This window comes from Zonotrichia leucophrys, unplaced genomic scaffold (genome assembly GCF_028769735.1).
Source record: "Zonotrichia leucophrys gambelii isolate GWCS_2022_RI unplaced genomic scaffold, RI_Zleu_2.0 Scaffold_88_184519, whole genome shotgun sequence".
Taxonomy (NCBI): Eukaryota; Metazoa; Chordata; class Aves; order Passeriformes; family Passerellidae; genus Zonotrichia; species Zonotrichia leucophrys.
The window spans coordinates 13911-39098 of record NW_026992293.1 but is presented as its reverse complement, the minus strand read 5'-3'; the positions used below and the strand labels follow the sequence as shown (position 1 = coordinate 39098).

General features: G+C 53.4%; 2 protein-coding genes across 2 annotated transcripts; both read left to right on the top strand.

Annotated features, from left to right (window-relative positions):
• Window positions 1–50: 50 nt before the first annotated feature.
• Window positions 51–12034, top strand: LOC135460682 (solute carrier family 2, facilitated glucose transporter member 4-like). Its single transcript, XM_064737591.1, has 11 exons — window positions 51–256; window positions 2278–2439; window positions 3650–3810; window positions 4364–4488; window positions 4881–4996; window positions 5768–5927; window positions 6571–6752; window positions 8136–8240; window positions 8775–8870; window positions 10010–10213; window positions 11612–12034. Exons 1-11 carry the CDS (start codon window positions 218–220, stop codon window positions 11822–11824), a joined length of 1563 nt encoding a protein of 520 aa, XP_064593661.1. The 5' UTR covers window positions 51–217; the 3' UTR covers window positions 11825–12034.
• A 1966-nt stretch (window positions 12035–14000) lies between these two features.
• Window positions 14001–25015, top strand: EIF5A (eukaryotic translation initiation factor 5A). The gene is made up of 7 exons (XM_064737607.1): window positions 14001–14134; window positions 17130–17301; window positions 19719–19823; window positions 23005–23136; window positions 24026–24093; window positions 24642–24676; window positions 24826–25015. Exons 2-5 carry the CDS (start codon window positions 17137–17139, stop codon window positions 24086–24088), a joined length of 465 nt encoding a protein of 154 aa, XP_064593677.1. The 5' UTR covers window positions 14001–14134; window positions 17130–17136; the 3' UTR covers window positions 24089–24093; window positions 24642–24676; window positions 24826–25015.
• The last annotated feature ends 173 nt before the right edge of the window (window positions 25016–25188 follow it).

Genomic DNA, 25188 nt, shown 5'->3' with positions numbered 1-25188 from the left:
CCCGCCGATCCTTAATTAACCCCCCGACCTTAATTAACCTCTTATTATTAATTCTTAATTAACCCCCTGCTGCTCTTCCCCGTTCCTTAATTATCGACAAATTTCCGCTTAATTAACCCGTAATTAACCCTCCCGGCAATTCCCTGGGGGTCCCTCATTAACTGCCTCTCTTAATTAATTCACTAATTAATTAATTAATTAATTAATTACAGCCCCCATGCCCAGAGGGTTCCAACAGATCCAGGAGGAGGAGGAGGTACGGAGGGGTTAATTAAGGGTTAATTAAGAGTTAATTAGAGGTCGGTGGGTCCCGGGGTTGGGTCAGGGGCTTAATTAAGGATTAATTAAGAACTAATTCGACCTTTATTAACGGGTCGGGGTGGGGAGGATCTGGAGCATAATTAAGGGTTAATTAGGGGTTAATTAAGATGTAATTAGGAGGGCGGGAGTCCCGGGGAGGATTGGTGGATTAATTAAGCATTAATTAGGGGTTAATTAAGGGTTAATTAGGGGTCGGGGAGGGTCTTGTGGAGGGGAGATCCGGCGGTTAATTAGAGCCTAATTAGAAGTTAATTAGGGGTTAAACAGAAATTATTTAGGGAATAATTTGGGGTTAATTAGGGGTCGGGAAGGGTCTTGTGGGAGTGGGATCTGCCGCTTAATTAGAGACTAATTAGAGGTTAATGAGGGGATTATGAGGGATCGATCTGGGGTTAATTAGGGATTAATTAGGGGTTAATTAAGCGTTAATTAGGGGGGATTCCCCGCCCCTCCCCCTCCCCGTTCTTCCCAGGCCTTTCCCAATTAAGGGGAAATATCGCGACAGGGGGGTGGGGGAGGGGCGGATGTCGCGACAGAGCCTCGTGAGGGGGTGGGGGAGGGGCCGCGAGGGGGCGGGGCGGGGGTGTGAGGGGGGTGGGGGAGGGGTGGGGAACTTTGGCCACGCCCCCCACGCGCGGCCCCTCCCCCACGCACATCCAAGGCTGCCCCTCCCCCACCCCACGGACCCCCCAATTTCCTGATTTTTGGGGGGAGTTTTGGGAGGATTTTTTTGGGAATTTTGGGGAGATTTTTTGAGGGAATTTTTGGGATTTGGGGGAATTTGGGGGGGATTTTAGGGGTGGATTTGAGGACTTTGGAGTCATTTTGGGGGATTTTTGGGTGATTTTGGGGGATTTTTGGATTTTGGGTCATTTTTGGGGAACTTTTTTGTATTTTGTGAGGGAATTTAGGAGGGATTTTTGGGAGAATTTTTTGTATTTTTGAGGGAATTTAGGGGGGATTTTGGGTGGATTTTTTTGTATTTTTGAGGAATTTAGGGGGATTTTTGGGGGAATTTTGGGGGAATTTTTGGGATTTTGGGGTCATTTTCGGTGGGATTTTTTGGTATTTTTGAGGGAATTTAGGGGGGATTTTGGGGGGATTTTTTGTATTTTTGAGGGAATTTAGGGGGATTTTTGGGGGATTTTGGGGGGAATTTTTTTGATTTTTGGGTCATTTTCGGGGCTGGATTTTTTTTGTATTTTTGAGGGAATTTTAGGGGGGATTTTTGGCGGGATTTTTTGGTATTTTTGAAGGAATTTAGGGGGGATTTTTGGGGGAACTTTTTTGTGATTTTGGGGGGAGTTTTCGGGATTTTTGGGTCATTTTTGGCAGGATTTTTTGGTATTTTTGAGGGAATTTATGGGGGATTTTGGGGGGATTTTTTTGTATTTTTGAGGGAATTTAGGGGGATTTTGGGGGGATTTTTTTGTATTTTTGAGGGAATTTAGGGGGGATTTTTGGGGGAATTTTTTTGTATTTTTGAGGGAATTTAGGGGGGATTTTTGGGGGATTTTTTGGTATTTTTGAGGGAATTTAGGGGGGATTTTTGGGGGGATTTTTTTGTATTTTTGAGGGAATTTAGGGCGGATTTTTGGGGGGATTTTTTTGTATTTTTGAGGGAATTTAGGGCGGATTTTTGAGGGAATTTTTGGTATTTTTGAGGGAATTTAGGGGGATTTTTGGGGGATTTTGGGGGGAATTTTTTTGTATTTTTGAGGGAATTTAGGGGGGATTTTTGGGGTGATTTTGGGGGGAATTTTTGGGATTTTGGGGTCATTTTTGGCGGGATTTTTTGGTATTTTTGAGGGAATTTAGGGGGGATTTTTGGGGGGATTTTTTTGTATTTTTGAGGAAATTTAGGGGGGATTTTAGGTGGGATTTTTTGGTATTTTTGAGGGGATTTTTGGGGGATTTTTTGGGGAGGGGTCTCTAATTTTCGGATCCCCCCCCCAGGAGGATGAGGGGGGTCCCGGCTCGTTCCCCGGGCGGGGGTCGCCGCCCCCCTCGCCCCCCCCGGCCCCGCTGACCCCCGCCCTGGCCCTGACGGTGTTCGCGGCCTCGCTGAGCTCGCTCGGCTTCGGCTTCAACATCGGCGTCATCAACGCCCCCCAGAAGGTCCGAGACCCCTCCCCAAATTCTGGAGACCCCTCCCCTAATTCCACAGACCCCTCCCCTAGAGATCCCGCCCCAAATTGGGGTGATTTCCCCCCCCCAAAATTCCGCAGACCCCTCCCCAAATTCGGCAGAATCCCCATGGGAGAGCCTGCCCCAAATTGGGGTAACCCCTTCCGGGGACCCCTCCCCAAATTGGGGTAACCCTTCCCGGAGACCCCTCCCCAAATTGGGGTAACCCCCTCAGAGACCGCTCCCCTAATTACCCAGACCCCTCCCCTAATTGGGGGAGACCCCGCCCCAAATTCCCCTCTCCTAATTGGGGTGATATTCCCAGGAGACTCCGCCCCTAATGGGGGAGGCCCCGCCCCTAATTGGGGGAGACCACTCCCCTAGAGACCCCTCCCCTAATTACCCAGACCCCTCCTGGAGAGACCTCGCCCCAAATTGGGGTGATTTCCCCCCCCCAAATTCCGCTGACCCCTCCCCAAATTAGGCAGAATCCCCCTGGGAGAGCCCGCCCCAAAAGGCTCCCCAAATTGGGATGCCCACTCCAGAGACCCCTCCCCAAATTCGGGTTCCCCCTCCCCAAATTGAAGTGATTTCTCCGCCAGGGGTGCCCCCTCCCCAAATTCGGGTGTTCCCCATCCCCGGAGTACCCCTCCCCAAATTGGGGTTCTCTCTCTATGAATGGGAGCCCCCTCCCCAAATTGGGATGCCCCACCCATAAATGGGTCCCTGGTTGGGAGCCCCCTCCCCAAATTGGGGTTCTCTCTCTATGAATGGGAGCCCCCTCCCCAAATTGGGATGCCCCACCCATAAATGGGTCCCTGGTTGGGAGCCCCCTCCCCAAATTGGGGTTCCCACTCAATGAATGGGTGCTCCCTCCCTAAATTGGGGTTTCTCCTCCTGGAGCCCCCTCCCCAAATTCGGGTGTCCCATTTGGGTTCCCCCCCTCCCCAAATGGGTCCCTGGGTGGGAGCCCCCTCCCCACATTGGGGTCCCTCCCCCCGGAGCCCCCTCCCCAAATGGGTCCCTGGAGTAGGTGCCCCCCCCAGAACCCCCTCCCCAAATTGGGGTGTCCCACCCATAAGGGAGTCCCTGGCTGGGAAACCCCTCCCCAAATGGCTCCCTGGGTGGGAGCCCCCTCCCCAAATTGGGGTCCCTCCCCCCGGAGCCCCCTCCCCAAATTCCCATGCCCCCCATTCCGCAGGTGATCGAGGTTGAGTACAACGCCACCTGGGCCCAGCGCTGGGGGTCGCCGCCCCCTCCCCAAACGCTCTCCCTGCTCTGGGCGCTCTCGGTCGCCATTTTCTCCGTGGGGGGGATGGGCACGGCCCTGGCGGGCGGGGCCATGGCCGAGCGCCTCGGCAGGTGAGGGGCGGGGCTTAAATGGGCGGGGCTTAAAGGGGAGGGGCTTAAAGGGGAGGGGTTGAATGTGGAGTTTGGAGGGGAAAGGGTTAAACGGGAAGGGTTGGAAAGGGAAGGGTTAAAAGCATGAGGGCGGGGCTTAATTGGGTGTGGTTTGTGGACGTGGTTAAATGATGAGAGGAATTGAGGGTGGGGCTTAAAGAGGAGGGAATGGGGTGAGGGCGGGGCTTAATATGCGGGGACTGGAGGGGAAGGGGTTAAAGGGGGAGGGGTTTAAGGAGATGAGGGCGGGGCTTAATGGGATGGGGAAAGTGGGCAGGGCTTAAAGGGGTGGAAGGTGAAGGGTTAAAAAGAGGGTTGGGTGGAGCACTGGGCGGGGCTTAATGGGCTGTGGTTAAGTGGGTGGGGCCTAAAGTGCATTGGTAATGTGGGCGTGGCTTAATGGAGCCTAATTATTGGGGCGGGGCCTAATGGTGTGAGGCACAAATGGGCGGAGTTTCAGAGGTGTGGTCACCCTGTGTGTGGCCACGCCCCCTCCCCTCCCCCTCTCCCCCAGGAAAGGCGCCCTATTGGCCACCAACGGCCTGGCTGTGGTGGGCGGGGCCCTGATGGGCGGGGCCAAGCTTGGCCCCACCTACATCCTCATCATCATCGGCCGCTTCATCGTGGGCGCCTACTCAGGTACGGCCTCGCCTGGGGGCGTGGCTTGGCTCAGGGGGCGTGGCTTGGCTCTGTGTGGGCGTGGCCTGCCTCTGTGTGGGCGTTCATTTTAGGGGTTTTTGGGGTGGATTTTGGGTGGATTTTTGAGATTTTTCGGGGGATTCTGGGGTAGATTTTTGGGGGAATTTTGAGGGAATTTTGAAGGAATTTTCGAGATTTTGGGGGAGATTTTTGAGATAGATTTTGAGGGAAATTTTGGGCGGATTTTTGAGATTTTTGGGGGGATTTTGGGACTCATTTTTAGGGGGATCTTGAGGGTATTCCTGTGGGCCAGCGGGCGTGTCCTGTCTCTGTATCTGTGGGCGTGTCCTCTCTCCGAGGGGGCGTGTCCCGGCTGACCCCGCCCCTTCCAGGGCTGGTCTCGGTGCTGGTTCCGCTCTACGTGGGGGAGGTGGCGCCGCTGCGCCTGCGGGGGGCGCTGGGGACCCTGCACCAGCTCGGCATCGTGCTGGGCATCCTGGTGGCACAGGTGAGGAATTCGAGGCGCCAGGTGGGATTTTGGGGTCCCTGAGGGAAATTTGGGGTTCCGCGGAAATTTGGGGCCTAGGGTGGACGTTGGGTTCAGGGGGGGAATTTGGGTCAAGGGAGAGTTTGGGGTCCTGGGTTGGCAATTTGGGGTCCAGAGGAAATTGGGTTCTGGGGGAATATGGGTTCTGGAGGAGTTGGGGTCAGTGGGAAATTTGGGAATTCTAGAGACAATTTGGTCCAAGTTGAAATTGGGGCTGGGGGGGCGGGCTTGTGGGGGGTCGTTGTGGCGGGCTTTATGGTGGGGCATTGGTGTGAGCTTGGGTGGAATGACAGTGGGGGGCTTGATGGTGGCGGGTTTTGGAGGGTGTGGGTTAGGGAAGGGCGTGGCTTGATGGCGGGCTTTGGTGGAGGTGCCATTGTGGGCGGGTAAAGGAGGATCTTTTGGCGAGAAATCTTGGGTCCTATGGACAGTGGCGGACTCAGGGGTGGGCTTGGCTTTTAGTGGGCGTGGTTTTGAGGGGAGGGCTCATTGCATCTCCTGAGCAGGATCTGGGGGTTCCCGAGGGGATTTTGGGGAGCTCAGGGGAGGATTTGGGGTCCCTGAGGCAACACCTCGCTACACACCCCTCCCCATCGCGATATCACGCAAATCCCCACCCCATATCGCGATATCCCGCCATTTCCAGCCGCATATCGCCCCCTCCCACCCGCCTATCGCGCGATATCCCGCGATACCCCGCGATATCCCGCGACATGGCGGCCTCTCCCGCAGGTGCTGGGGCTGCGGGCGCTGCTGGGGACGCCGAGGGCGTGGCCGGCGCTGCTGGGGGCGGGGCTGCTGCCGGCGGCGCTGCAGCTGCTGCTGCTCCCGCTGTGTCCCGAGAGCCCCCGGTTCCTGCTGGCCCGGGGCCAGCGCGGCCGCGCCCGCCGCGGTGAGTGCGAGCCTTCGGCCTCGCTCCGGGCAACCGGGCTCTTCCTCCTCCTCTTCATCCCTTCCTGATTATTCCTGGTCTTCATCTTCGTGTTCCTCCTCTTCCTCGCTGCTTTTTGTCCTCGTCTGCCTCCTTCATTCTCTTCCTCTTCCTCTTCCTCTTCCTCCTCATCCTCTTCATCAATCCCAATTCTTCCTCCTCACCTTCATCATCCTCCTCCATCCCCTCCTCCTCCACTTTCTCTGTCCCGAATTTTTCTCTTCCTCCTCTTCCTCCTCCTCCTCCTCCTCTTCCTCCCTCCCGATTCTTCCTCCTCTTCACCTTCATTTTCCTCCTCTTCCTCACTGCTTTTTGTCCTCATCTTCCTCCTTCGTTCCCTTCCTCTTCCTCTTCCTCTTCCTCCTCCTCCTCCTCCTCCTCATCCTCACCTTCCTCTTCCTCTTCTACCTCTTTCTCCTCTTCCTCCATCCCCCTCTTCCTCCTCCATCCCCTTCATCCTCCTCTTCCTCTGTCCTGATTCTTCCTCTTCCTCTTCCTCTTCCTTCATCCCCATCCTCTTCCTCCTCCTCCTCCCTTTTGCCTTCCTCCCTCTCCCTGACCCCTCCCCCTTTCACAACAAGCCCCTCCCCCTTTCCCCCCCCAGGCCTCTCGCGATTGGCCGGCCCGGCGGCGGAGGCGGGGCTGGCGGCGCTGGAGGCGGAGCTTGGCCGAGGCCCTGCCCCCAAGGTGGGGCTGCTGGAGCTGTGCCGGAGCCGCCGCTACCGCCAGCCCCTGATCGTCACGCTGGGGCTGCAGCTGGCGCAGCAGCTCTCGGGCATCAACGCGGTAAAAACGGGGCGAAAACATCCAAAAATGGGAAAATCCGTGAAAAAATGGGAAAAAACGGGGAAAAAATGGGAAAAATAGTGAAAAAATGGGGGGAAATGGGCGTGGTTTAAGGGAAATGGGCGTGGCTTAAGGGAAATGGGCGTGGCCATGATCGTCACGCTGCGGCTGCAGCTGTCGGGTATCAACGTGGTAAAAACGGGGCGAAAACACCCGAAAATGGGAAAAATGGCGAAAAAACGGGGAAAAACGGGGAAAAATTGGGAAAAAATGGTGAAAAAATGGTGGGAAATGGGCGTGGTTTAAGGGAAATGGGCGTGGCCATGGTGTCACGCTGGGTCTGCAGCTGGCGCAGCAGCTCTCGGGCATCAACGCGGTAAAAACAGGGTGAAAACAGCTGAAATTTGGGAAAATGGCGAAAAAACAGGGAAAAACGGGGAAAAAATGGGAAAAATAGTGAAAAAATGGGGGAAATGGGCGTGGTTTAAGGGAAATGGGCGTGGCCATGATCGTCACGCTGGGGCTGCAGCTGGCGCAGCAGCTCTCGGGCATCAACGCGGTAAAAACGGGGCGAAAACACCCAAAAATGGGAAAAATGGCGAAAAAACGGGAAAAAATGGGGAAAAATAGTGAAAAATTGGGGGGAAATGGGCGTGGTTTAAGGGAAATGGGCGTGGTTTAAGGGAAATGGGCGTGGTTTAAGGGAAATGGGCGTGGCCATGGTGTCACGCTGGGGCTGCAGCTCTCGGGCATCAACACGGTAAAAATGGGGTGAAAACACCCGAAAATGGGAAAAATGGCGAAAAAACGGGGAAAAACGGGGAAAAATTGGGAAAAATAGTGAAAAAATGGGGGGAAATGGGCGTGGTTTAAGGGAAATGGGCGTGGCCATGGTGTCACGCTGGGGCTGCAGCTCTCGGGCATCGAAGCGGTAAAAATGGGGTGAAAACACCCGAAATTTAGAAAAATGGGAAAAAAACAGGGAAAAATGGGAAAAATAGTGAAAAAATGGGGGGAAATGGGCGTGGTTTAAGGGAAATGGGCGTGGCCATGGTGTCACACTGGGGCTGCAGCTCTCGGGCATCAACGCGGTAAAAACGGGGCGAAAACACCCGAAATTGGGGAAAATGGCGAAAAAACAGGGAAAAACAGGGAAAAATTGTGAAAATATGGGGGAAAATGGGCGTGGTTTAAGGGAAAGGGGTGTGGTCGTGATGTCACCCTGGGGCTGCAGGTCTCAGGCATCAACGCGGTAAAAACAGGGTGAAAAACCCTGAAATTGGGTAAAACAGGGAAAAAATGGGAAAAATGGTGGGAAAATGGGCGCGGTTTAAGGGAAAAGGGGCGTGTCCTCCTTCCGACCACGCCCCTTTCCCAACACAGATCTTCTACTATTCGACGTCCATCTTTGAGGGGGCGGGGCTTCAGGACCCCGCCGTGGGCACCATCGGAACGGGCGTGGTCAACGTGGCGGCCACCGCCCTGTCGGTAAGCCACGCCCACTGCCACGCCCACTGCCACGCCCACCAGGGGTGTCCTGTGGCCTTCTAAGGGCGAGGGCGTGGTCACGAGAGGGTGTGGTCTCATTTGTGGGCATGGTTTTGAGGGGAGTGGCGTCATGGTGGGCGTGGTCACAAGTGGGAGGAGTCTCGACGGGCGTGGTCGCGATGGGGTGTTGTCTTTGTGATGGGCGTGGTCAAATGGGGGAGTGGCCTCGTGGTGGGCGTGGTCACAAGTGGGAGGAGTCTCAATGGGTGTGGATACAACGGGAGGTGTCTCATTGATGGGCGTACACAAAATGGGTGTGGTCTTTTCGGGTGGGCGTGGTCATGATGGGAGTGGTCTCCTGGTGGGCGTGGTCATAGGGACAACCTAACATGATGGGCGTGGTCATGAGGGGGAGGAGCCTCTCAAATGGGCGTGGCCACAACCAGGAAAGGTCCCATAATGGGGTGGGCATCTCATAAGTGGGTGTGGCCTCCCGGTGGGCGTGTCCGCCCTAAGCCCCGCCCCCCGCGGCAGGTGGTGCTGGTGGAGCGGGCGGGGCGCCGCGTGCTGCAGCTCGTGGGGCTGCTGGGAATGATGGGATGCGCCGGGACCCTGGGCGTGGCCCTCAAGGTGAGCACGGGGCACCCCAAAATCCAACACGGGACCCCAAAAATCCCAAAATCCAACTCTGAACCCCAAAAATCCCAAAATCCAACCCTGAAACCACAGACTCACCTGGGCACCCCAAAATCACCTGGGCACCCCAAAATCCAACACGGAACCCCAAAAATCCCAAAATCCAACCCTGAACCCAAAAATTAACCTGGGCACCCCAAAATCCAACACGGGACCCCAAAAATCCCAAAATCCAACCCTGAACCCAAAACTCACCTGGGACCCCAAAAATCCCAAAATCCAACCCTGAAATTTTTACTGAACCCCAAAATCCAACACGGGACCCCAAAAATCCCAAAATCCAACCCTGAACCCAAAACTCACCTGGGCACCCCAAAATCAAACACTGAACCCCAAAAATCCCAAAATCCAACCCTGAACCCAAAACTCACCTGGGCGTGGCCCTCAAGGTGAGCACGGGGCACCCCAAAATCAAACACGGGACCCCAAAAATCCCAAAATCCAACCCTGAAACCACAGACTCACCTGGGCACCCCAAAATCAAACACTGAACCCCAAAAATCCAACCCTGAACCCAAAAATTAACCTGGGCACCCCAAAATCCAACACTGAACCCCAAAAATCCAACCCTGAACCCAAAACTCACCTGGGCACCCCAAAATCAAACACGGGATCCCAAAAATCCCAAAATCCAACCCTGAAACCCCAAAATCACCTGGGACCCCAAAAATCCCAAATCCAACCCCAAAACTCTCCTTGAACCCCAAAAAATCCAACCCTGGACCCCCAAACTCCAACACTTCATCCTCCAAAAATTCCCAAATTTTCTCAATTTCTCCCTTGAAAACCCCAATTTTTCCCCATGTTTCTCCTAAAAGAACCCGAATTTTCACAATTTCTCCCCCCAAAACCCCCAAATTTTCCCCATTTAACTCCAAATAAACCCCAAAAATCGCAAATTTCCCCTATTTTTGCCCTCAAAAGCACCAAAAAAACCCAAAAAAATGCATTAAAAAATCGGAAAAAAATCCGAAAATAATCGAAAAAAAATCGAAAAAAATCCGAAAAAAATCGGAAAAAAATCGGAAAAAAATCGGAAAAAAACCCCAAAAAATCTAATTTTTTTTCCTCAGCTCGGGGGTCCGGTTTGGGGCGCCCTGGCGCTGGGCTCGGCCCTGGCCTTCGTGGGGTTTTTCGCGGTCGGGCCGGGCCCCCTGCCCTGGTTCGTCGGGGCCGAGCTGTTCCCGCCCGGGCCCCGCGGGGCCGCGCTCGCCCTGGCCGGGCTGGTGAACTGGGCGAGCAACACGGCCGTGGCCATGGCCTTCCCCCCGATGCAGGTAAATTTGGGGTGATTTTGGGGTTTTTCGGGGTTTTTATGGGGTTTGGGCGATTTTTGAGGCGTTTTTGGGGGAGTTTTGGGGAGTTTTCTGGGGGTTTATGAGGGTTTTTGGTGGTGAAATGGGGGAAAATTCGGGATTTTTTTTGTGGAGAAATGGGGGAAAATTCGGGGTTTTGGGTGGAGTTGCGGGATTTTGAGGGGGTTTTGGGGTGATTTAGGGGGGTTTTGGGGGTTTTATGGGGTTTGGGCGATTTTTGAGGGGTTTTTGGGGGAGTTTTGGGGGCGTATATGGGGGTTTTGCGGGGGGGAAAATGGGGAAAATTCAGGATTTTTTTGTGGAGAAATGGGGGAAAATTCGGGGTTTTGGGTGGAGTTGCGGGATTTTGGGGGGGTTTTGGGGTGATTTAGGGTTTTTTGGGGCGTTTTATGGGGTTTGGGCGATTTTTGAGGGTTTTGGGGGGGTTTTGGGGGCGTATATGGGGGTTTTGCGTGGTGAAATGGGGGGAAAATTCGGGATTTTTTTTGTGGAGAAATGGGGGAAAATTCGGGGTTTTGGGTGGAGTTGCGGGATTTTGGGGTGATTGATGGGATTTTTGGGGTTTTTTTGGGGGTTTTGGGGAAGGTTTGTGGGATTTTTGGGGAGTTTTGGGGGGGTTTATGAGGGGTTTGGGGGATTTAAGGAGGGATTTTGGGGATGGTTTGGCCAATTTTTTCCCAATTTTTCCCCAATTTTTTCCAAATTTTCCCCATTTTTCCCCAATTTTTCCCCAATTTTTCCCCAAATTTTCCCCAATTTTTTCCCAATTTTTCCCCAATTTTTCCCCAATTTTTTCCCAAATTTTCCCCAATTTTTTCCCCCAATTTTTCCCCAATTTTTCCCCAATTTTCCCCATTTTTTTTCCCCAATTTCTCCCCGTTTTTCTCCCGTTCCAGGACGCCATGGGCCCGCTGGTTTTCCTCCTTTTCGGGGGGCTCCTGGGGGTTTGGGAGGGTTTTGAGGTTGTTTATGGGGATTCTGGGGATTTAATTTCTCCCCATTTTTTCCCTCCAAAAACCCCAATTTTCCCCCAATTTCCCTCCCTCAAAATCCCATTTTTCCCCCCAAAAAATCACAATTTTTTCCCTCCAAAAACCCCAATTTTTTCCCTCCAAAAACCCCAATTTTTCCCAATTTTTTTGCCCTAAAAATCCCATTTTTTCCCCAATTTTTCCCCAACTTTTCCCCAATTTTTTCCCAATTTTTCCCCAATTTTTCCCCAATTTTTTCCCAAATTTTTCCCATTTTTTTCCCATTTTTTCCCCATTTTTTCCCAAATTTTCCCCCATTTTTTCCCAAATTTTCCCCAATTTTTTCCCCTATTTCTCCCTAACTCTCCCCGTTTTTCTCCCGTTCCAGGACGCCATGGGCCCGCTGGTGTTCCTCCTTTTCGGGGGGCTCCTGGGGGGTTTCTCCCTCTTCACCTTCCTGCTGCTGCCCGAGACGCGCGGCCGCCCCTTCCCCGACCCCCGGGACCCCCAGAGCTCCCCCAATTCCGCCCCCCTGGCCCTGCTGGGACCCCCCGAGAAGGACACGGAGCTGCAGAGCCTGGCCGGCCACGAGGAGCCCTGAAAATGGGAAAAAACCCCAAAAATTCAGGTTTTTTGGGGCAAAATCCCAAAAATTTGGGCCAAAAACCCCCAAAATTTGAGGTTTTTAGGGCGATTTTAGTCCGATTTTAGGGCGTCCCCCAGAAAATATTGGCGGATTTTGGCACTTTGGGGGGAGCCCTAAAAATTTGGGAGCGGTTTTGGGGCAAAACCCCAAAAATTCGGGGTTTTTTTGGGGACGAAATCCCAAAATTTTGGGGTTTTTTGGGACAAAATCCCAAAATTTTGGGGTTTTTTGGGGGCGAAATCCCAAAATTTTGCGGGTTTTTTTGGCGATTTTGGGGCGTTCCCCTCAAATATTGGCGGATTTTGGCACTTTGAGGTTGATTTTGGGGGGACCCCTAAAAATTTGGGGGCGGTTTTGGGGCAAAACCCCAAAAATTCGGGGTTTTTTTGTGGCAAAATCCCAAAATTTTGGGGTTTTTTTGCGGCAAAATCCCAAAATTTTGGGGTTTTTTTGGGCCCTTTTAGGCCAATATTGGGGCCCCCCCTGGTCGAGTTTTGGGGTTTTTTTGGGGCATCCCCCCCAAAAATTTTGGGGTTTTTAAGGCAGTTGGGGCCGATTTTGGGGGACCCCAAAAATTTGAGGCTTTTGGGGTCGATTTTGGGGAGAAACCCCAAAAATTCGTGTTTTTTAAAGGCGCTTTGGGGCCGATTTTTGATGGTTTTGGGGCCCTTTTTGGCCAATTTTGGGGGCCTCCCAAATATTTTTGAATTTTGGGTCGATTTTGGGGCTCCCCACCCTCAAATTTAGGGGTTTTTTTGGCATTACCCCAAAATTTTGGAGGTTTTTGGAGCCTTTAGGCAGATTTTAGGGTGTTCCCCCAAAAATTTGGGTTTTAAGGAAGTTTTGCGCCGATTTTTGGGGTTTTGGCCCCTTTTGTGTCAATTTTGGGTCATCCCCCAAATGTTCGTGTTTTTTGGCACTTTGGAGTTGATTTTGAGGGGTCCCCCAAAAATGTGGGGCTTTTTGGGGCAATTTTGGGGCTTCCCAATCCCAATTTTGTGGTTTTTTTTGAGGCGACCCCAAAAATTTGGGTTTTTTAAGGCATTTTGGGGCGATTTTTGGGTTTTTGGGCCCTTTCAGGTTGATTTTGAGGAGTCCTCAAAATTTTTGGGGGGTTTTGGGGTTCCTCCCAAATTTTTTTGGGTGTTTCTTCCTCTATTGTGTTCGGGAGGGATTTTGGGGGGATTTTGGGATTTTTTGGGGTTTTCCCTCCCCGGTTGTAAATAAAGGTGAGAATAAAACAGCGGCGACCCTGAAATTTGGGGGATTTGGGGGAAATTTGTGGAAAATTGGAGAACTTTGGAGGAATTTGGGGAATTTTAGAGAAGTTTGGAGGAATTTTTTGGAAAATTTGGGGAATTTCGGGGGTGGGGGAGGGGCAAAGGGCGGGCCTCCGAATATTTAAATAAGGGGCGTGGCCAGACCCCAAATTTGGGAATTCGACCCCAAAATTGGGGGGAAGGGGAGATTTTTGGGGTGGGGGAGGGGATTTGAGGGGCGGGGCCTCCAAATTTCGGCCCCTTTAAGCGCAGGCCCCGCCCCTTTGAAAGGCCACGCCCTCTTCGCTTCCCATTGGTGGATCCGCGGTAGCGCCGCCTCTGATTGGTCGAGAGCGCCGTGGAGCGCACGCGGGCCAGGAGGGGGCGCCACGTGAGCGCCGGTCGGCGGCGCATGCGCAGTGATAAAACACCCGGCGCGGTGCGTTCGGGGAAATTTACATAAATCTGCATAAATCCCGGCCGCTGGGGATTAGGCGATCTGCGTCATTAAGCTCATTTGCATAACGAGCGCTGCAGGCCGCGTTGCCATGGCAACGACTCTCCCCCGCCCCCCCCCCAAAAGGCGCCTGAGGTGAGTCAGGGCCTCGCCCGCCGCGTGCTCTAAGTCTCGCGAGAACTCGCTGGCGGCGCCGCGTTCCCCTTAGCTAAATCTCGCGACATCACCGCGCTGCGCCGCGCCGATCTCGCGAGACCACGCCAACAGTTGAGGGCGGCAAATCTCGCGTGACCTCGCTGGCGGGGCGTCACCGCCAAGCCTTAACCCCACCCTCCTTCTCCTTACGCATGCGCACACCCCTCACCGCGCCACCCCATCCTCGTGTGCGCATGCGCACCTCCCTCCGCGGCGCGGCCCCACCCTTGCCGCGCATGCTCAGTGCCGCTCCTCTCCCCGCCCCTGGGCGGGCGCGCATGCGCGGTGGGGCCCGGGGGTTGCAGCAGCTCCAGCGCGGCGGCGGTTCGGGCTTCGGGGCTCGCGGGCGCGGGGGTGAGTCCGGGCCCGGCCTCGGGAGGGGTTCCGGGGGGCGGCCTCGCCCTTTGGGGAGGTTGGGAAAAGCTCCGCGACGGCTCCCGATCCTTTCCCGGCGCCGTTTCCCCCTCAGGCCCGGCCTAGGCCGCGCCCGCCCGCCAGGGGGCCGCGTGGCGGCGGCGGCGAGCGCGCGACCCCCCCCGGAACCCCCCCAAAAACGGAATTTGGGGACCCCCCCGAACCCTTAAGGGACCCCCCGAAACTCCTTATAAGGAAATTTGGGGACCCCCCCGGAATTTCCATAGATATAAATTGGGGATCCTCGATTTTCCATATAAGGGAACGGGGGAGCCTCGGGTTTCCATATAAGGAAGTCGGGGACCCCCCTCAATTCCATATAAGGAAGTCGGGGACCCCCCTCAATTCCATATAAGGAAATGGGGGAGCCCCCAATGCCATATAAGGAAATGGGGGACCCCCAAAACTCCTTATAAGGAAATGGGGGACCCTCAAAACTCCTTAAAAGGAAATTGGGGACCCCAAAACTCCTTATAAGGAAATTGGGGGAGGCTCCTTAAAGACAGGGAATCCCCAAAAAACCCCAAAATTGCCCCAAAACCCCCCTGGACACCCCAAAATTTCCCCTCCCCCACCTCCCACGGGGGGATTTTGGGGGGGGGATGGGGAACCCCCAAAATTTGGGGGGGGAGTCCCCACGTGTGTCACCCCCCCACCCACCACGTGACACTTCCCCTCCCCCCACCTGGATGTTGGGGTTCCCCTTCCCCCATTTTTGGATCCTAATTCTCGTTTTTTGGGGTCCCCACCTCCATTTTAGGGGTTCCTTATTTTTGGGGTTCCCTCGTCCCATTTCGGGAGCCCTTTTTTGGGGACCCCACCCCATTTTTGAGCCTTTTTCCACTTTAATCCCAATTTTTGGGGTCCCCCGACTCTCTCTAAGCCCCAAAATTTTCGAGGTTTCCCCTGACCCCCCAAATTTCACTTTCCCCACTTCCTGAACCCCCAAATTTTGGGGTTCCTCATCCTTTTAACCCCTTTTTTTGGGGTCTCCACCCCTTTTTTGGGAAGCCAATTTTGAGCCTCCTTTTCCCACTTTAATCCCAATTTTTCGGCTCCCCCCACCTTCCCCGACCCCCAAATTTCTCCTGCATCTCCCTGACCCCCCAAATTTCACTTTCCCCATTTCCTGTACCCCCAAATTTTGGGATTTCCACCCCCCAACCCCTCTGTTTTTGAATTTCCCCCTCCCTTTTTCCCCTCCTTTTCCCACTTTAATCCCAATTTTTCGGCTCCCCCGACCTTCCCTGACCCCCAAATTTTTCCTGATTCCCCCTGACCCCCAAATTTCAGTTTCCCCACCCTCTAAGCCCCTAAATCCCACCCCCAACCTCTTTTTTTTTTAATTCCCCGCTCCCTTTTTCCCCTCTTTTAATCCCAATTTTTCGGCTCCCCCCACCTTCCCCGACCCCCAAATTTCTCCTGCATCCCCCTGACCCCCCAAATTTCCCTTTCCCCATTTCCTGACCCCCCAAATTTTGGGGTTCCTCATCCTTTTAACCCCTTTTTTTGGAAGCCAATTTTGAGCCTCCTTTTCCCACTTTAATCCCAATTTTTCGGCTCCCCCAACCTTCCCTGATCCCCAAATTTTTCCTGCATCTCCCTGACCCCCAAATTTTGGGTTCCTCATCCTTTTAACCTTCGAAATTTTGGGATTTCAACCTCTTGACCCCTCTTCTTTTGAATTTCCCGCTCCCTTTTTCCCCTCCTTTAATCCCAATTTTTCGGCTCCCCCAACACTCCCTGACCCCCAAATTTCTCCTGCATCCCCCTGACCCCCCAAATTTCACTTTCCCCACCCTCTAAACCCCAAAATTTTGGGGTTCCCCATCCCCTTTTCCCCATTTTTAGGTGTTTCCACCTCCTTTTTCCCCTCCTTTCCCCACTTTAATCCCAATTTTTGGGGTCCCCCGACCTTCCCCGACCCCCAAATTTTTCCTGCTTCCCCCTGACCCCCCAAATTTCACTTTCCCCATTTCCTGACCCCCCAAATTTCAGTTTCCCCACCCTCTAAACCCCTAAATCCCACCCCCAACCCCTCTGTTTTTGAATTTCCCCCTCCCTTTCTCCCTCCTTTAATCCCAATTTTTCGGCTTCCACAACCTTCCCTGACCCCCAAATTTTTCCTGCTTCTCCCTGACCCCCCAAATTTCACTTTCCCCATTTCCTGACCCTCCAAATTTTGGGGTTCCCCACCTCTTTAACCTCCCAAATTTTGGGGTTTCCACTCCCCAACCTCTTTTTTTTTTAATTCCCCGCTCCCTTTTTCCCCTCCTTTTCCCACTTTAATCCCAATTTTTCGGCTCCCCCGACCTTCCCCGACCCCCAAATTTCTCCTGCATCCCCCTGACCCCCCAAATTTCACTTTCCCCACCCTCTAAGCCCCTAAATCCCACCCCCAACCTCTCTTTTTTTTGAATTCCCTGCTCCGTTTTTCCCTTCTTTTAATCCCAATTTTTGGGCTCCCCCGACCTTCCCTGACCCCAAATTTCTCCTGCATCCCCCGACCCCCCAAATTTCACTTTCCCCATTTCCTGACCCCCAAATTTTGGGGTTTCCCCATCCCCTCATGCCCATTTTTAGGTGTTTCCACCTCCTTTTTCCCCTCCTTTTCCCACTTTAATCCCAATTTTTGGGGTCCCCCGACCTTCCCTGACCCCCAAATTTTTCCTGCATCCCCCTGACCCCCCAAATTTCACTTTCCCCACTTCCTGACCCCCCAAATTTCAGTTTCCCCACCCTCTAAGCCCCTAAATCCCACCCCCAACCTCTCTTTTATTTGAATTCCCCGCTCCCTTTTTCCCCTCTTTTAATCCCAATTTTTCGGCTTCCCCAACACTCCCCGACCCCCAAATTTCTCCTGCATCCCCCCGACCCCCCAAATTTCCCTTTCCCCGCCCCAAACCCCGTTTTCATTTTGGGGTTCCGCCCCCAGAGAGGCGATGGCCGACGACCTGGACTTCGAGACGGGCGACGCGGGGGCCTCGGCCACGTTCCCCATGCAGTGCTCGGCGCTGCGCAAGAACGGCTTCGTGGTGCTCAAGGGCCGCCCCTGCAAGATCGTGGAGATGAGCACCTCCAAAACGGGCAAGCACGGCCACGCCAAGGTGGGCACGGGGCGGGGGGACCCCCAAATTCCCCGTGGGGAGGGAGAAATCCCTGAGGAAACCCCAAATTCCTGAGGAAATTCCCGAGGAAATCCCAAATTCCTGAGCCGAGTTAGCGCAGAGTGATCCCAGTTCCTGGAGAGGTTATTGGAGACTTTTATGGGCTCTGATCACCCAAAAATCCCAAAAATTGGGGACTTCTGTAATGCCAAGGCAGCCAAAATCCTGGGATTCCTGGTAAGATCCCAAAATTCCTGGTGGGAAGGGAGAAATTCCTGAGGAAATCCCAAATTCCTGAGCCGAGATAGCGCGGAGTGATCCCGGTTCCTGGAGAGGTTATTGGAGACTTTTATGGGCTATGAGTCCCCAAAACCAGCCCAAAAATCTCAGAAAAATCCCAAAAAATGGGAATTTAGGAATGCCAAGGCAGCCAAAATCCTGGTAAAATTCAAAAATTCCTGCTGGGGAGGGAGAAATTCCTAAGGAAATCCCAAATTCCTGAGCTGAGTTAGCGCAGAGTGATCCCGGTTCCTGGAGGAGTTATTGGAGACTTTTATGGGCTCTGATCACCCAAAACCAGCCCAAAAATCTCAGAAAAAACCCAAAAATTGGGAATTTGGGAATGCCAAGGTAGCCAAAATCCTGGAATTCCTGGTAAAATCCCAAAATTCCTGAGGAAATTCCCGAGGAAATCCCAAATTCCTGAGCTGAGTTAGCAGAGAGTGATCCCGGTTCCTGGAGGAGTTATTGGAGGTTTTTATGGGCTATGAGTCCCCAAAAATCTCAGAAAAATCCCAAAAAAAGGGAATTTAGGAATGCTGGGGTAGCTGAAATGGTAAGAAAATCCCCAAATTCCTGGTGGGAAGGGAGAAATTCCTGAGGAAATCCCAAATTCCTGAGCCGAGTTAGCGCAAAATGATCTCGGTTCCTGGAGAGGTTCTTGGAGGTTTCTATGGGCTTTGATCACCCAAAAATACCCCAAAAAAACACCCAAAAAATCCTAAAATTGGGATTTTTGGAATGCCAGGGTTGCCAGAATCCTGGGAAATCCAGAAATTCCTGGTGGGGAGGGAGAAATTCCTGAGGAAATCCCAAATTCCTGAGCCGAGATAGCGCAAAATGATCTCGGTTTCTGGAGAGGTTATTGGAGACTTTTATGGGCTATGAGTCCCCAAAAATCTCAGAAAAATCCCAAAAAAAGGGAATTTAGGAATGCTGGGGTAGCTGAAATGGTAAGAAAATCCCCAAATTCCTGGTGGGCAGGGAGAAATTCCCGAGGAAATCCCAAATTCCTGAGCCGAGTTAGCGCAAAATGATCTCGGTTCCTGGAGAGGTTATTGGAGACTTTTATGGGCTATGAGTCCCCAAAAATGCCCCAAAAAGCACCCAAAAAATCTTAAAATTGAGTTTTGGAATGCCAGGGTAGCCAGAATCCTGGGAAATCCAGAAATTCCTGGTGGGGAGGGAGAAATCCCCAAGGAAACCCCAAATTCCTGAGCTGAGTTAGCGCAGAGTGAATGTGTTCTATAAGGAGGCTCTGATTCCCCAAAACCAGCCCAAAAATCTCAGAAAAATCCCAAAAAATGGGAATTTAGGAATGCCAAGGCAGCCAAAATCCTGGAATTCCTGGTAAAATCCCAAAATTCCTGAGGAAATTCCCAAGGAAATCCCAAATTCCTGAGCTGAGTCCGTCCCAATTGACTGCGGTCACACAGAGCCTTCCCTGGGCTCTGATTGGTCCAAAAATGCCCCAAAAATTGTTCCCCCCCCTCCCAGTTCCCTCCCAGTAATCCCAGTTCCATTCCAATACCCTTAAACCCCATCCCAGTATAAACCAGTGACCCCAAACCCCTCCCAGTCCCTCCCAGTTTGTCCCAGTCCCTCCCAGTAACCCCAGTACAGCTCTCCCAGTTTGTCCCAGTGCTCCCAGTTCCCTCCCAGTCCCTCCCAATCCCCCCAGTAACCCCAGTTCCCCCTAATGACCCCCAGTTCCCTCCCAGTATAAACCAGTAACCCCAGTACAGCTCTCCCAGTTTGTCCCAGTGCTCCCAGTTCCCTCCCAGTTCCCTCCCAGTTTATCCCAGTTTGTCCCAGTCCCTCCCAGTTTCCTTCCAATACCCTTAAACCCCATCCCAGTATAAACCAGTAACCCCAAATCCCCCTCCCAGTATAACCCAGTTCCCTCCCAGTTCATCCCAGTTCCCTCCCAGTCCCTCCCAGTTTGTCCCAGTCCCTCCCAGTTCCATTCCAATACCCTTAAACCCCGTCCCAGTATAAACCAGTGACCCCAAACCCCCCTCCCAGTCCCTCCCAGTCCCTCCCAGTCCATCCCAGTTTGTCCCAGTTCCCTCCCAGTCCCTCCCAGTCCCTCCCAGTCCATCCCAGTCTCTCCCAGTATAACCCAGTTCCCCCCCCAGGTGCACCTGGTGGGCATCGACATCTTCACGGGCAAGAAGTACGAGGACATCTGTCCGTCCACCCACAACATGGATGTACCCAACATCAAACGGAACGACTTCCAGGTAACACACCTGTGACACACCTGTACAGGTAACACACCTGGGACACACCTGTACACACCTGTACACACCTGTACACACCTGTCCCTCTGTCTGTCCACCGACAACATGGATGTACCCAACATCAAACGGAACGACTTCCAGGTGAGAGATACACCTGTGCACACCTGTACACACCTGTACACACATATACACACCTGGGACACACCTGTGATACACCTGTGACACACCTGTGACACACCTGGGACACACCTGTACATACCTGGGACACACCTGGGACACGCCTGTACATACCTGAGATACACCTGTGACACACCTGTACACACCTGAGATACACCTGTACACACCTGTCCGTCTGTCCGTCCACCCACAACATGGACGTACCCAACATCAAACGGAACGACTTCCAGGTAACACACCTGTACAGGTAACACACCTGGGACACACCTGTACACACCTGGGACACACCTGTACACACCTGGGACACACCTGTACACACCTGTACACACATGTACACACCTGGGACACACCTGTGATACACCTGTACACACCTGTACACACCTGTACATACCTCTGACACACCTGTACACACCTGGGACACACCTGTACACACCTGTCCGTCTGTCCGTCCACCCACAACATGGATGTACCTAACATCAAATGGAACGACTTCCAGGTGAGAGACACACCTGTGACACACCTGTACAGGTAACACACCTGTACACACCTGGGACACGCCTGTACACACCTGTGACACACCTGTACACACCTGTACACACCTGAGATACACCTGTACACACCTGTCCCTCTGTCTGTCCACCCACAACATGGACGTGCCCAACATCAAACGGAACGACTTCCAGGTGAGGGTCACACCTGTACAGGTAACACACCTGTACACACCTGTACACACCTGTGACACACCTGAGATACACCTGTACACACCTGTCCATCTGTCTGTCCACCCACAACATGGATGTACCCAACATCAAACGGAACGACTTCCAGGTAACACACCTGTACAGGTGACACACCTGTGACACACCTGTACACACCTGTACACACCTGAGACACACCTGTACACACCTGTACACACCTGTGACACACCTGTACACACCTGTACATACCTGAGATACACCTGTACACACCTGAGATACACCTGTACACACCTGTCCATCTGTCCGTCCACCCACAACATGGATGTACCCAACGTCAAACGGAACGACTTTCAGGTAACACACCTGTGACACACCTGTACACACCCGTACAGGTAACACACCCGTACAGGTAACAGACCTGTACATACCTGTAACACACCTGTTCACAGCTGCACACATCTCGGGTCCACCTGTACAGGTAACACGCCTGTACATACCTGTAACACACCTGTGACACACCTGTACAGGTAACGCCTGAGGATCCACCTGTTCCTCCCTGTTCTTCCCTGCCTGCTGTACATTGGTGCTGATGGGTTACCTGTGCCTTCACCTGTCCCTACCTGTGTGTGTTACCTGTGTCTGTACCTGTGTGTGTTACCTGTCCATACCTGTGTTACCTGTCCCTGTGTGTGTTACCTGTCCATACCTGTGTTACCTGTCCCTTCCTGTGTGTGTTACCTGTGCCTTCACCTGTCCCTTCCTGTGTGTGTTACCTGTGCCTTCACCTGTCCCTACCTGTGTGTGTTACCTGTCCATACCTGTGTGTGTTACCTGTCCATTCCTGTGTGTGTTACCTGTCCATTCCTGTGTGTGTTACCTGTCCATTCCTGTGTGTATTACCTGTCCGTACCTGTGTGTGTTACTTGTCCATACCTGTGGGTCTCACCTGTCCATACCTGTGTGTGTTACCTGTCCATTCTTGTGTTACCTGTCCCTACCTGTGTGTGTTACCTGTCCATAGCTGTGTGTGTTACCTGTCCGTACCTGTGTGTTACCTGTGTCTGTACCTGTGTTACCTGTCCGTACCTGTGTGTGTTACCTGTCCATACCTGTGTGTGTTACCTGTCCCGTCCTGTGTGTGTTACCTGTGTGTTCAGGTGTATCTCACCTGTGTGTACCTGTATCTCTCACCTGTAGCTCATTGGCATCCAGGACGGGTACCTGTGTGTGTAACACAGGTTACCTGTGTGTTCAGGTGTATCTCACCTGTATCTCTCACCTGTAGCTCATCGGCATCCAGGACGGGTACCTGTGTGTGTTACCTGTGTGTTCAGGTGTATCTCACCTGTCTCTCACCTGTAGCTCATCGGCATCCAGGACGGGTACCTGTGTGTGTTACCTGTGTCCATACCTGTCTCTCACCTGTCCATACCTGTGTGTTTCACAGCTCATCGGCATCCAGGACGGGTACCTGTCAGTGATAAAGGGTTACCTGTCTCTCACCTGTATCTCACCTGTTCCATACCTGTTCCACAGCTCATTGGGATCCAGGACGGGTACCTGTGTGTGTTACATGTGTCCATACCTGTCTCTCACCTGTATCTCACCTGTCCCACAGCTCATCGGCATCCAGGATGGGTACCTGTGTGTTACATGTGTCCATACCTGTCTCTCACCTGTATCTCACCTGTTCCATACCTGTCCCACAGCTCATCGGGATCCAGGACGGGTACCTGTGTGTCTGTAGGTTACCTGTGTGTACCTGTCTCACCTGTCCATACCTGTCTCTCACCTGTCCCACAGCTCATCGGCATCCAGGACGGGTACCTGTGTGTCTGTAGGTTACCTGTATCTCACCTGTCTCTCTCACCTGTAGCTCATCGGCATCCAGGACGGGTACCTGTGTGTGTTACCTGTGTGTTCAGGTGTATCTCACCTGTGTGTACCTGTGTGTCCCACAGCTCATCGGCATCCAGGACGGGTACCTGTCACTGATGAAGGGTTACCTGTGTCCATACCTGTCTCTCACCTGTCCCACAGCTCATCGGCATCCAGGACGGGTACCTGTGTGTGTTACCTGTGTGTTCAGGTGTATCTCACCTGTATCTCTCACCTGTCCCACAGCTCATCGGCATCCAGGACGGGTACCTGTGTGTGTAACACAGGTTACCTGTGTGTTCAGGTGTATCTCACCTGTCTCTCACCTGTCTCTCACCTGTAGCTCATCGGCATCCAGGACGGGTACCTGTGTGTGTTACCTGTCCATACCTGTATCTCACCTGTGTGTACCTGTCTCTCACCTGTAGCTCATCGGCATCCAGGACGGGTACCTGTCGCTGCTCCAGGACAGCGGGGAGGTGCGGGAGGATCTGCGGCTGCCGGAGGGGGAGCTGGGCCGGGAGATCGAGCAGAAATACGACTGCGGCGAGGAGATCCTGGTACTGGTTATACTGGTTATACTGGGATGGGTTATACTGGTTATACTGGGTTATATTGGGTTATACTGGGATGGGTTATACTGGGGGAGCTGGGCCGGGAGATCGAGCAGAAATACGACTGTGGCGAGGAGATCCTGGTACTGGTTATACTGGTTATACTGGGATGGGTTATATTGGTTATACTGGGATGGGTTATACTGGTTTGTACTGGGGGAGCTGGGCCGGGAGATCGAGCAGAAATACGACTGCGGCGAGGAGATCCTGGTACGTACTGGGAATACTGGTTTATACTGGTTTATACTGGGATGGGTTATATTGGGATGGTTATACTGGGTTATACTGGTTATACTGGGTTATACTGGGATGGGTTATACTGGTTATACTGGGGGAGCTGGGCCGGGAGATCGAGCAGAAATTACGACTGTGGCGAGGAGATCCTGGTACACTGGGAATACTGGGATGGGTTATACTGGGATGGTTATACTGGGTTATACTGGGATGGGTTATATTGGGATGGGTTATACTGGTTATACTGTGTTATACTGGGTTATACTGGGATGGGTTATACTGGTCTATACTGGTCTGTACTGGGGGAGCTGGGCCAGGACATCGAGCAGAAATACGACAGCGGTGAGGAGATCCTGGCACATACTGGGAATACTGGGTTATACTGGTTTATACTGGGATGGACTGGGAGGGACTGGGGGCACTGCAGGGACTGGGTTATACTGGAGCAGCTGAGTTATACTGGTCCATACTGGTTTATACTGGTCCATACTGATCTATACTGGTTTATACTGGTCCATACTGGTTTCTGTTGGTCCATACTGGTCCGTACTGGTTTATACTGGTCCGTACTGGTCCATCCTGGTTTCTCCCTGCTCCCCAGATCACGGTGCTGTCGGCGATGACCGAGGAAGCCGCTGTCGCGATCAAAGCCATGGCCAAATAGGGCAGGTGGGCGGGGCCACGCCAAATATGGCAAAGGGGCGGGGCTTGGGATGAATATGGGGAAAGGGGGTGGGGCTGAAACCAAATATGGTAAAAGAGGCGGGGCTTGGGTCATAAAAGGGAAAAGGGGTGGAGCTGCACCAAGTAAGGAAGTGAGGGGGTGGGATAAGGCAAATTAAGGGAAAGGGGCGGGGATTAGCATGTAAAGCAGGTGGGGGCGGGGTCTTGGTGTGCCTGTTTTGGGTCTGGGGTCCTGCTCAAGGTCCTCATTTATGGTTGGGGGCGTGTCAGGGGGGGTGTCCCCATTTTGGGTCTGGGGGGTGTCACTGTGGGGGTCCCCATTTGGGTCTGGGGTCCCGTTTGGGTGCCCATTTTGGGATTTTGGTGTCGCTGTTTTGGGTCTGGGGTCCCCATTTTGAGTTCCCCGTTTTGGGTCTGGGGGGGTCACTGGTGGTGGGGGGGTCCCTGTTTTGGGGGTTGGGTTCTCCCCGTTTATTTTGGGTCTGGGGTCCGGTTCCGGTCCCAGCCCCTCCCCCCCCCGTTTCTCTCCTCAGGCGGCGCCGCCGGGGTCGGGCCGGGCCCCTCCCCCACCTGCAGCAGCCGCGGGGGGGGGGAGGGGGAGGTGGGGGAGGGGCGCGAGGGGGGCGGAGCCACCCGGAGAGGGGGGAGGGGCCACAACTCAGTGTGGGCGGGGCTGGAGGGGTCCCCCCGCCCCTCCCCCCCTCAAACCCCTCCCCCTTTTCACCCCCCCCTGCGGTGGGGGAGGGGCGCCCCTCCAGGGAGGGGGAGGGGTGGCCCCAGGCTCCTCCCCCTTCTCTCTCTTGGCTCCTCCCCTTTTTTTGCCCCTCCTCCTTTTTCGCCCCCCCCCACCTCGTTGGGGCCTCGCCGGATGGGAAATAAATAAATAAATAAATAAATAATTAAAGGGGCGGGGTCGTTAATGAACGGCGTTAATTGGGGAGGGGGAGGGGCCGGGAAAAGGGGCGGGGCCTCAGGACAGAGTGACCAATGAAGTGACCAAGAGAGTGACCAATGGGATGAGTGACCACAGACAGTGACCAATGGAGTGACCGATGGACAGAGTGACCACAGAGTGACCAC

Coding starts and splice junctions, on each gene's coding strand:
- EIF5A (XM_064737607.1), top strand. CDS start 17,137: ATGGCCGACGACCTGGACTTCGAGACGGGCGACGCGGGGGCCTCGGCC. Junction 17,302..19,718: donor GCAAGCACGGCCACGCCAAG/GTGGGCACGGGG, acceptor TTCCCCCCCCAG/GTGCACCTGGTGGGCATCGA. Junction 19,824..23,004: donor TCAAACGGAACGACTTCCAG/GTAACACACCTG, acceptor TCTCACCTGTAG/CTCATCGGCATCCAGGACGG.
- LOC135460682 (XM_064737591.1), top strand. CDS start 218: ATGCCCAGAGGGTTCCAACAGATCCAGGAGGAGGAGGAG. Junction 3,811..4,363: donor ATGGCCGAGCGCCTCGGCAG/GTGAGGGGCGGG, acceptor CCTCTCCCCCAG/GAAAGGCGCCCTATTGGCCA. Junction 6,753..8,135: donor AGCTCTCGGGCATCAACGCG/GTAAAAACGGGG, acceptor TTCCCAACACAG/ATCTTCTACTATTCGACGTC.